This window comes from Echinops telfairi, unplaced genomic scaffold, assembly GCF_000313985.2.
Source record: "Echinops telfairi isolate 266 unplaced genomic scaffold, ASM31398v2 ScPeMD7_7458;HRSCAF=8496, whole genome shotgun sequence".
In the NCBI taxonomy this organism is placed as follows: domain Eukaryota; kingdom Metazoa; phylum Chordata; class Mammalia; order Afrosoricida; family Tenrecidae; genus Echinops; species Echinops telfairi.
The window spans coordinates 10,259,884-10,271,766 of record NW_022111358.1 but is presented as its reverse complement, the minus strand read 5'-3'; the positions used below and the strand labels follow the sequence as shown (position 1 = coordinate 10,271,766).

Below are 11,883 nucleotides of genomic sequence, written 5' to 3'. Positions count from 1 at the left end.
AATTATCAGCAATTTGGTTTTATCTCTCTAGAGAACCCTGTCTAACACAGGCAGTGCTTATTTGTTGATAATTATATTTTAAATTTCTAAAAGGAGGTAGGGTGAATAACTCAATAAAAATACACATATCTAAAATAGGATAATAAGCACATGAAGCCATGTTCAATATCATTATTCATTAGGGAAATGCAACTCAGAAACACAGAGATAGCATTTCATGATAACCATGATGGCAGGATGTGGACCAATGGGAACCGCTCACTTATTGCTAGCGGGAACATAAAATGATACATCAGCCTTGTAAAACAGTTCTTTCAAAAGTTAGACATAGAGTTGCCATATGACCGCTCAATTGTACTTTTGGGTATATACCTACGAGAGTTGAAAAAATATATTTGCATAGCCATCTGGCTGAGAAGCAACAAAGCCCACATGGAAGAATCATACCAGCCTGTGTGATCATGAGGTATCGATGGGATCAGGTATCAGGCATCAGAGACCGAACAAAAAATCATATTGATGTGAATGAGAGGGAAGGTGGAGTGTAGACCTAAAGCCCATCTGTAGACAATTGGACATCCCCTTACAGAAGGGTCACAAGGAAGAGACAAGTCAGTCAGGGTGCAGTATAGCACCCATGAAACATTCAGCTTTCCTCTAGTTGTTTAATACTTGCCCCCCACCTCCCACTATCATGACCCCAATTCTACCTTACAAATTATCACAGGTTCATGAGGGAGCGAGGGAGAGGGGGAAAATGAGCTGATATCAAGGGCTCAAGTAGAAAGAAAGGGTTTTGAAAATGATGATGGTAACAAATGTACAACTGTGATTGACACAATGAATATATGAGTGGATTGTGATAAGAGCTGTAAGAGCCTCCAATAAAATGATTTTTAAAATATTCATATAAAATCTTGTATATTAATGTTCATAACAGCAGTATTCTTAAGAGCCAACGAGTGGAAGGCACCATTGTCTCGTGGGACAACTTGGTCATTTTATGTAACATAGTTCATAAACTTTGTGTTCTACAATCTACTTTGGTTAGTAGTGTCTGGGCTCTTACAAACTTGGGCGTCATCATCTGGGAACCAACTTCTGGTCCTTATTCATCGAAGCAGAAGAGAAAGAAGCAGATCAAACACTCAGAAGAAGAAACTAGTCGATAGGACGATTAGCTCTCCGAACCATAGTCATAATATGTACCTGCAGACCGGAAGAACTAGATGGTATCAAGCTACTGTGATTGCCAGTTCTCACCAGGGACAGAGTAGATCATAGAATGGGAGGAAAGCATAGAACAAAATTAAATGTCTTTAACAGGGCAGACTTGGAGGGCTGGTAGACTAGGGGGAAGCCCTGAGACTGTTGAGATACCTTGTAAACTTTGTACTGTAACCACTCCCAGAGGTCACCTTTGAGGTAAATGAGAGATTGTGCAGTAAAATCGTGACACCATGCGTACTGTGCTCCTTCCTCTAAAAAGTTATCTGTATGAGACCGTATCACTCACTCACTGCCGTGGGGTCTATGCCAATTCATAGCGACCCTATAGTCAACGTTTACCCTAAAGCAAAGCTGAGGAGGTAAGTGGGGAGGGGGGAGAAGGAGATAAGGAAGCTAGACTCATGGGACAACTGGAACAGAAATGAGAAAGTATTGTGAAAATGTAATCAATGTCACTGAACAGTATATATACAAACTTTCAACAAAAACAATGAAATATTATAATACAAAACTATGGAAATAGTACAAATGTCCATGAGCTGATGAATAAACAAAATGTGTTATATTCATTAAAAAATAGTGTTAGTTGACCACTAAAAGGAGTGGATTATTGATACTTGAGGCATTGATACATACATAATCTTAGGGGAGTCCCTGAGATAAAAACTATTTTATGTCTTGTAATATTAATAACAATGCTCATTTGACTGTGTGGACATTTATGTGATGGTGCAAATATAATGGTAGGTAAAATGACTGGCGCCTTAGAACGAATTTGAACCTAAAAACATTGTTATGTCAAGAAACCAGAGACAATAAGTCACTTATATAATTTCATTTGTATGAAATACTCAGAACAGGCAAATCCATGCCAACAGCCTTATTTCGAACACCTTCCCCCTGCCAGGGGCTCATCCTCCAGCATTCTCGCTAACAAGGTTCCATTGCTGTCCCTCAGGTTTCCCGTGGCTAATCCTTCTTGGCAGTCTGTTCCTCGTGTGGACCCAAAACAAACTTAACGCCGCCGAGTCAATTTTAGATTGAGGAGTTCTCTCCTGTTTCTGTTTGTGGGTGTGCTGTTGAATTAGCATGGCTGCTGGAGCTGGTTTAATGCCTGTCACTGCACCTGCTGAGATGATCATATGGATCACCAGTGGTTCTTCCTTAGGGAGAGACTTGGATCTTTCTTCCTCGTGGGGACAGCCACCTCTTTGAGAGCCTTCCAATTACTCCTTGGGAAAAACCTTTTTTCTTCTTGAGTTTGGATGGTGAGGTGGGGCTTACACTCCATTTTCCTGTGGAGCCTCCTGGGGTCTCTGCTGTTTCTCCTGTGGGGCCCCTGTCCTGTCTCCTCACTCTCCTTGGCTGCTTCTGCTGGTTTCTCAAGACAGGAGTGCAATTGCAGCAGTTGGTTCTCCTTTTTCAGGTGTTTCTTCCCATGTCTCCTGTTGCCTGCCCCATGGCGTCCTTCCATCCGTTTGCGAGGCGATACTGCTTTTGTTGCCAGGTTGTGGGGTATGGGGCCTTTGTTCTTGGCAGTTGCTTGACAGATGAAGGTGGAGTGGAAGAGTCTGTATTTAAGGGTATTGGCCTTGTCTTCAGGGCTCTGGAAACGTGCCCCTTCCTGGGCCCTAGGCACCAGGGCTGGCCATTGTACTATTTTATTGGCTCTTCCTTCTCTGGCCTCCAAGTGTAGAAGCTGAGGTTCTTTGTTTGAAACCGTTGTCTCTAACATAGATGTTTAGTGATATACATTGCTCTTAAGTACCACTTTTGTGGCATCTCACGAATGTTGATCCTAGTGTGTTTTCACAGGGGAATGGGACCAGAGAGGTTTTCAGCAGTGTTCTGTTTCTTAAGCTGGATGGTTGGTACGTGCTTGTTTTATTATTTCTTTATACCTTATACACATTTTCATTATACACACATACACATATATATTTATACCTTACAAATATTAAAATATGTATCCCATATTGCACAAGGAACTTTAAACATTTTAAGTGTGATTGGGAGGTGATGTATAGGATCAACTCTTGTGAGCAGTCATCCTGAGAAGTGAAGCAGAGAAACTGGATGGTGGTGGGAAAAGGCTGTGGGATCTGGGGAGAGAGTCTGTGTTGTTGAGCTTTGAAGATGAGTGGTTCTAAAGTAGTTTTCAGGCTTAAGGAAGAGTCATCCTGTTTCACAAAACCACACAAGCAGGTACAAAAGTCACCCCACGATTTAACACATTTACGTGTTTAACTAGATTTTTGCCTTAGGATACTAACATTTTTCTGTTTGAAGTCTGGGTTCTGTTTCAGTATAGAAATACATAGTTCACTGAGTTCTAAGAATTCTACGAGGGAGTACCCCTACTCACCCCAAAGAACTTGAATTGTCCTGGGCAGAGCTTTTGTAGCACACATCCCACCCCCACCCCCCTTCCCTGTGGGCAAGCATCGAGTAACTCACTCTGAGTTAGTGCACTCAGTGGCGTCACCTGAGAAGGCTCTCTCTGGTTATAGTGAATTTTTTCATAAAAGCAGTTTCGCTTGAACCTCGTTTTTTTGTAATGGCTGATTTAAGAGAACAGTGTGTGGTTATGAAATTTTGTTTCCTGTCCGGGGAAAATATGCAGAAACTGTTGTGATGTTGAACACAACTTACAAGGACAGCGCTATGGGAAAAACTCAAGTAAGTGTATGAGTGATTTTGTGATTTCAAAAGAGGTGAAATGTTGATTGATGACAAACTTCATTCTGGATGTCTGTCAACTTCCTGAATGGATGAAAATGTCTACTCATAGTGCATTTGGTGTTTGTTCCTCCAGGTCACATGTTAATCAAGCTTTCTCTTTAGAGGTTCTGAAAAGATTGCGTAGTACTGTGTGACAAAAAGCCTGATTTGTGCCACACAGGGGACTGGTTTTCTTACGACAATGCAGCCATCTCAGTGGGCCAGTTTTGGGCAAAACCCAGCATACCTCTTTTACCCCAGGTACTTTATTCACCTGACCTAGCTTCATGTGGCTTTTTTGGTTCTGCAAATGCAGAGGGACATGAAAGCACAGCAATTTGATGATGCAGAAGAGGTGAAGAAAAAAATGAGGGAGGTGCTGTCAGCCATCCAAACAGATGAGTTTGAAAAATGTTTCCAAGAGTGGAATTGTAGACTTGACAAATGTATTAAGTGTAGTGAAAAGTACCTTGAAGGTGATAAGGTTATTTTGTAAAAAAAATTAATACATAGGTTTTTTTGGGGGGGTTCCATTTTGGGGTGGGGTACCTCCTAGTATATAAGAAACTATGGCCTAATTATCTTGGCCTGAAAACTGTTCAAAGCTGATACTATTAGAACCTCTTAAGCATAACCATAAAGGAGTAAAATAAAGTGGAAAAAATGTTTATTTTTTTCCTTGACTATATTCTTTTTAAAAGTTAATTTTTTTATCAATCATTTTATTGGGAGCTCTTACAGATATTTTAACAATCCATAATTCAGTTAGCTCAAGCACGATTTTACAATAGCTACAACCATCAGTTTCAAAATATTTTCTTCTTGAACTCTTTGATATCAGCTCCCCTTTATCCGCTCCCTCCCCCGCTCTACCCACTAGGAGCCCTTATTATTATTATTATTTTTGCCATAAAATACACTATCCAATGTATCCATTCACTTGCAATTCTGTGATTCGTTTTCCCCTTGAGTGGGTTTATACAGTCATCATTGATATCAACTCCCCCCTTCCCTTCCCTACCCTCCGGAAATCGTTACTCCTGTTACCGTTTCTGAAGTGTTTTCTATTTTGGCTTTCAGAAATGTCTGTTCTTATTAACTGGAGGATAAACAAACTAAACATTTATAGCCGAGTTCCCTATGCCAGGCATAATTACTTAATGGCATAAAACGTTAGAATGCTTCATAAGACAAGTGAATAATCACCGAGCTTTTCAACTTACTTGATTTCTACATATAGTTAAATTCAATTTCAAGAAAGGCAAGATAGTATAACACACTTGAATAGCAAATTGCTTTTTAAATCTTTTTCTTTGTGCGTGTAGGTGCATGTGTGTCAATCACTTTTCTTCCCCAAAGGCTGTGTGGTTCCAGGGGCTGGTGCCGTTGAGGTGGCGGTGGCTGAAAGTCTTGCTGCGTACAAGCTCGTCGTGAGAGGGAGAGCCCGCCTGGGAGTCCAAGCTTTTGCTGATGCCTTGCTCATCGTCCCTAAGGTAGAACTATGCTAATGGCCAGCGGCACAAGTGGGGAGACATACAGGGCTAGGGTTACAAATTGCCTGTGTGATTTGACAGCAGGGAGAAAGACAGGATCGTACTGGAGTATCCTCATGCAGTTTTCCTCTTGATGTGTTTTACAGTAAAAACAGGGACACTTTTGTGATCAAAGTTGGGAATCCTTGCAGAAGCTTCATGAAATAGCTGGCTCATCCCCTTGCTTCGTCCTCTGAAGCATGCTTCTCGAAAGGAGCTCCACATGTTTCCTGTAGAAGTAGGCCATGGTTGACTAGTCATGAAGAAAAAGTTTAGACCTAAAAATGAGATTTTAAGGTAGACCTTCATTTGTTGGTGGCATCCAGAGTGTTGTCATTTTAAGTTGTGAAAGGTAAGGGCTTCCGGCTGTTGTAGAACTCCCAAATATTAGCTTGCATTTGTCAATGTCACTATAATTCCCATAGAAGGAGAGCAGTCTAATTTTTTCTCCCCATGTGACAACAGAAGGGCAGAGAAATGTGGTTCCTTTTTTTGTTGTTTTTTTCCTTTGCTTAATCTGGTTGTGAACTACTTAGAAATACAGACAGTGTCTTCCAAATATGCTACTTTGAATTCAGAGGAGCTGGAGGTACAGCAGTTATGCATTGGGCTGCTAATCCAAGGTCAGCAGTTTAAAACCACCAGTTCACAGTCTTGGAGACTCACGGGGCAGGTCTACTCATCCCTAGAGGGTCACGGTGAGTCAGAATCAACTCTGTGGCAGGGAGTTTTGCCGCGAATTGGAGCATTTGCTAATAATGCCAGCAAAGTTCCCTCTTCATAGTTGCCATTCCAGTGATCCATCACTGGACTCTTGGTGAATGACCCTATAAAGACTCACTGACAGCCTGTCTGTGCCGACCCTTAGCAACCCTATTGGTCAGAGCAGAATGGCTCCTTCGGGTTTCTGAGACGGTCAATCTTCAGAGGAGCAGACAGATTCATTTTGCTCTGGAGGTGGGGCTAGTGGTCAGCAGTCCAGCGTAATACATCATGCCACCAGTGCTCCATGATCATACGGCGCTGTTAGTGGCCACGAAGTTGTTTCCAACTCACAGCGACCCTATATACCACAGAACAAAACATCACCTGCTCCTGCGCCATCTATCCTCCCAGTTCTTATGTTTGAGTCCGTTGCTGCAGCTACTGTGCTACTCCATCTCGGTAAGGGCCTTCCTCCTTCTCACTGCCCTCTACTTTACCACCATGTCCTTCTCCAGGGACTGGCCTACTCTGAAAACTTGTCCAAAGTATGTGAGACTAAGTCTTGTTATCCTTGCCTCTAAGGAGCCCTCTGGCGGTGTTGGATCCAAGATGGATTTGTTTGTATTTTTGGCAGCCTTTGAACCCTCTTCCCCAGCACTGTCATTCAAATGCCTCCCTTCATCTTGGCGCTTCTTTACTGGATGTCCAGCTTTCCTGCGTACGGGGCGATCGGACACACCAGGGCTTGGCTCAGGCTGACACAATACACAGTGATGGAACCTTGTTCCTCATCCAATGTGGGACCACTGGAACATGGACCTTGTGTGGGGTGCAGGCGTCACGATCCCTGCTGGCACAGGTTGTGGCTTTCCCGTCTCATGGAGCTGATGAGTACAAGGGTGCTGACCACAGCTGACCATCTGGGGACAGCTGGAGGGATCGGGAAACAAGAGGAGCATGGTACTTCCTTCTTGGTTTAAAATGTGTCATTGATATCTTTAATATTTTATAAGTAGGGAAATCAATGCAGTGGGATGGACCCGAGGCACTAATGTCTGCCTCAGAATTTCATGTGATAGAGGAGAAATGATGAGTGAAATATAAACACTACCAGATAGTTAAACGAATAGCCCGATTTAGCTGAAGAGTGAAATGATTTAAAAGAAGCAACAGGAGGACCCGGATCAGCATGCTGTGTATGTGATTTCCAGTCTCTGTTTGCTCTTCCTTCCACACCCCTTCCTGTCTCCTCAGTTCTGTCCTCGAGCAAACGCAGCCCTCTCGATCTTCAAGGGTTAATGACTCTGAGGATGGGGTACTCCCCGAGTGCTATTGTTCCCTGTGTGGGCCTTTCCGTTGTGCGCCTGAAAATGGAGCCAAGGGAGCTGAGTTCAGTCCCGCATCTGAACGAGTCTTACCAGTCAGTCTGGCCAGTCAGTCTGTCTTACCAGTCAGTCTGGCCATTTCTTAGGACTGAGCTCGTTTCACATTTTTTCTCCCACTTTACCCAGGACTTTCTGTTGTCATCCCCTTCTGAGTGTCAGCTCTGGTCCTCAAGGATGTATGTTCACGATACTCCACACTAATAATCTTATTCTTTTTATTCCTAAAGGTTCTTGCTCAAAATGCTGGTTTTGACCCACAGGATACACTATTAAAAGTTCAGGCCAAACATTCAGAATCAAAACAACTTGTTGGCATAGATTTGAATACAGGTAAGAAAGTGAAGACATTTAGCTGCTTAATAAAGAAAAAGAACCCTTATGGCACAGTGGCTTAAGCGTTGGTCTGCTGATCGCAAGGTCAGAGGTTCAAACTCAACAGTTTCACAGGAGAAAGATGAGGCTGTCTGTCCTGGTAAAGATTTACAGTCCTGGAAACCCTGTGGACTTCTACTTTGTTCTATAGGGTCGTGATTAGTCAGAATCAACTTGACCGGTAGTAGGTTAGTTGACTCCTGGATGTCCTAAAATATTTATTCTTTTAAGAAATGAATATTGAGCCCTTATTGGACTCCTGGGATTCATTATAGAACAAAACAGGCAAAATCTGTTCTAGTGGGAAAAGATAGGCTTAAACAATGAGCTGAATAAATAAATACCACTAGCATTTAGGAAGTAACTCATGCTGTGAAAACAATAAAGAGCGGTTGAAAGATGATGGTGAAAACTAGCACCAGAGGACAGAGGGAGGGTGGCCGTTTGTCAGGCTGCACCTCACTGAGGAGACATCCGTTTAAGAGAGGAGGGGAGGAAGTTAGCAATGCGGTTGTCGGGGAGAGGAAGCAGCTGGGGGAAGCTGGGGTCTCGTGTTCTTGCACAGGAGGAAAGAGATGAGAAAAGTTGGTTAGATTACGTTGGGGCAGTATGTGGGCCTCAGGACTTGGGCTTTTACTCTCATGGGATGGGGAGACATTTTGAACAGTTGCGACATGGTCTAGTTATGCTTAAAAGGGTCACACCGACTACTCTCTGATAAGTGTCAATTGACATCCGGAAGGGTGGGGTTACCGTTAGCAGAATTGGAGAGGACAGTGGGTAGAGCAAATTCTGGTGGGGAGTGCCAGCATTCAGTTTGGGCAAGTGCCTTTCAACTTCCAAAGGATCCCTGATGGTGCTGCTAAGTAAAGGTTTGAACTCGAGCCCACCAGCTATTCCATGGGAGAAAGAAACTCCCTGTCCTGTAGGGTCACAGGCTCGGAAACCTCTGGGGCGACTGCGAGTCAGAACCGACATAATGGCAGTGAGTGTCATCGACCATCAAGTAAATAGGGGTTAGACCTGGGGCTCAGGGAAGCTCCGAGCTGGAGAGTCCATTTAAGATACAGCTGTTGGCTTCTCCCCTGTCCGGAGCAAAGAGTGAAGACCATCAAAGTCTTAAGGAAACAATTAGTCCAGTGGATTAATGGCCCACACAAACTTTTGCCTAAGACCAGAAGAACTATTACAAGAATCTACGTATAGCCTCCTCCCTGGGGGATGGACAGCAGAGAAGAGGGCAGGGGGAGATGTTGGACAGTGTACCATATGACAAAGTAATAATAATCTATGAATCATGAAAGGGTTCATGAGGGAGGGGGGAGTGTGGAGGGAGGGGGAAAGTGAGCAGCTGATATTAAGGGCTCAAGTAGAAGGCAAATGTTTTGAGAATGATGATGGCAAGAAATGTACAGATGTGCTTGACACAATGGATGGATGTATGGATTGTGATAAGAATTGTATGAGCCCCAATAAAATGATTAAAAAAAAAAAAAGACCAGAAGAACTAGATGGTGCTCGGCTACTAGGACCAACTGCTCTGATGAGGATCTCAACAGAAGATCCTGGACAGAGTGAGAGAACAATGTAGGCCGAAATTCAAGACCAGACTTATGGTCTGATAGACACTGGTGGGACCCTTGTGATGATGATCCTCAGAGACCCTTTAGACCCGGAACTGAACCTATCCCTAGAATCACCTTCCAGCCAAACAATAGGTCTATAATGTGATCAACAACACCCATGAGGAACAGATGAGGGTTTTAAAAAAAAACTCATGGAAAAATAGAATTTGTCATGAACTTTTTGAAACTCCCTTGTACTCCTCAGAACAAACAACATAGAAGACCCAAAGGGCAGTGCTTCCCCAAAAACCAAGGTTCAGGGGCAGGAAAGATGGGCAAAGAGAAATGGGGACCCCAGGGAGGAAGTGGGGAGAGTGCTTTTACACTAATGCCATGAAGCAAAACATGCAAAGTTGTTGAATGAAAAATTTGTTTTATGAACTTCCACCCAAACCACAAATGAGAGCGAGCGAGCGCGAGCCCGAGAGTGCCGATGATTTCAATAGAAGCATAGTTAAAATCACCCGGGAAACGAGTGTCTCTGGAGGAGAGAAGAGCCAGGACTGGACCTCGGAGTGTGCCGACACTGGGACCTCCGGGAAGAAGAGTCAGCGCAGTAGGCAGAGAGCGGCTAGTGCGAAAGAAAGCAAAGCAGGAGGGGGGGTGGTGGTGGTGGTCCTGGAATACAAGCAAAGGGGGTGTCTTTGCTTGTCCAGCGTCACTGGTGAGGAGGTCTGAAAATGGACCATTCGATTTTACAGCATGTGTGCGGTCATTGGTGGCTTTGACAATCTTGATGGTGTATTAAGTATTATTAGGCCATATCAACTAGTATTACTAGAATAGAATATCAGGATGGTATATTAAAATAATTTTTACCTTGCAGGTGAGCCAATGGTAGCGGCAGATGCGGGAATCTGGGATAATTACTGTGTGAAAAAACAACTCCTTCATTCTTGGTAAGTCTGTCTTCATATGAGGAACAGACACCTTTAGAGCATAATGACATTAAAAGTCTTTTAAAAAGAACATTAAAAAAACCTTAAATGACTTTTACCAGTCTGTAGTGGAAAAATGATACACGGTATGAAAAGACATAGCTAGTTAGAAAGAGTAGCTTTTATCCTTTTACATTCCCTTTTATATTTTAGTTTCACTAGTTATAGGAAGGGTTGTCTTGCTGCTCATTGGGAAGGGGTGGGGAATGAGACTTCAAGTGTTTAGTGGGAAAAATCAAATGATATGGCTAAAACTGAGCTCAGTTTTGCTGGAATATAAAATCAGGCTTGGACCTTATCAGTAAAGGAGCTGAAATGAAAATACCGGAGGTGGTATTTGTACTGATCCCAGCGTTGTCTCACAAAGTCTCACACCAATGTCATTCCAAACAAAGGACTCTCTGCAGTGGGCTGGTCGACATTGCTCACCTTGTCGTCTTCCTCCTCAGCACGGTGATTGCCACCAACCTTCTGCTGGTGGATGAAATGATGCGAGCTGCCATGTCTTCTCTCCACGGGTGAGGAGCTCAGCATCACCCCTTCTGGAAGCTGAGATTTCCTGCAGCTCACAGCCAACCACCATTCTGTAGCCCAAGCTATTAATTCTCACACAATAAATACGGTTTCTATTGGTTGATCTTAGCACTCTCAAAATGTTTTTCTTTTTTTCAAATATAAAGAACACAAGAAAGATTTTTACCGTAAAGGAATTATACCTTTGGGCCTAAACCGTTTTCTCTGAAACAACGGCTGGTGGATTTGAATTGGTGATTCTGGGGGTTAGCCGCCAAGCGCTTCACCACTGCACTGCCAGGCCCCTTACTTTTCTCCTAACTGATTCGATTTTCCCGGCCCTGGTGCAGGGACAACCAGCACCTGCTGCTACCGTGCTGACTCTTGTAGCTCTCTGAGTGGATGATGAGCTGGGGCAGGTTTCCCTTGGAAAGGGAGGATTGTTGGCACCAACACTGGGAAATAATTCGCTTTGGCTTTGAGTGTAACTGTTGCTTTCAGGTATCATTGTAGCCATACATTTGTTGTTGTTGTTGTTGTTCCAAGCGCTGGGACGAAGCGGTGGCACTTTTCACTGTTGTCTGGTTCTTCTCTGTGGTACCGCCCTCCCATCCATCGATGCCTCAGAGCCGGCAGCTGCACTCGCGGAGCTGTGCAGGGGAGAGTCCGCCGCCTGTTTAATGCTTCCATTGAGAGCCCAACGTGTTGGGGGCTCGTCTTTCTGACTCAGTGTGCTGCCAGCCGCTTTCCACATTAAGTTTATGGACACGACCTTTCCTCAGATCTGAGTAGACCACAACATTTCTGAAAAAACGGAATGCAAAGATAATGCAAGTGTTCCATGAACGTTTTGAAAACCCTC

At 43.7% G+C, this 11,883-nt stretch overlaps 1 protein-coding gene across 1 annotated transcript in view; it reads left to right on the top strand.

Moving 5' to 3' along the window:
• Nucleotides 1–11,150, top strand: part of CCT6B (chaperonin containing TCP1 subunit 6B) — a 39,994-nt gene extending 28,844 nt beyond the window's left edge. Inside the window, exons 10-13 of the mRNA XM_004707349.2 lie at nucleotides 5,277–5,444; nucleotides 7,801–7,903; nucleotides 10,397–10,469; nucleotides 10,958–11,150. Of these exons, the coding sequence (XP_004707406.1) occupies nucleotides 5,277–5,444; nucleotides 7,801–7,903; nucleotides 10,397–10,469; nucleotides 10,958–11,030 (417 nt within the window). The 3' untranslated portion in view covers nucleotides 11,031–11,150. The remainder of the gene's footprint in view (nucleotides 1–5,276; nucleotides 5,445–7,800; nucleotides 7,904–10,396; nucleotides 10,470–10,957) is intronic.
• The last annotated feature ends 733 nt before the right edge of the window (nucleotides 11,151–11,883 follow it).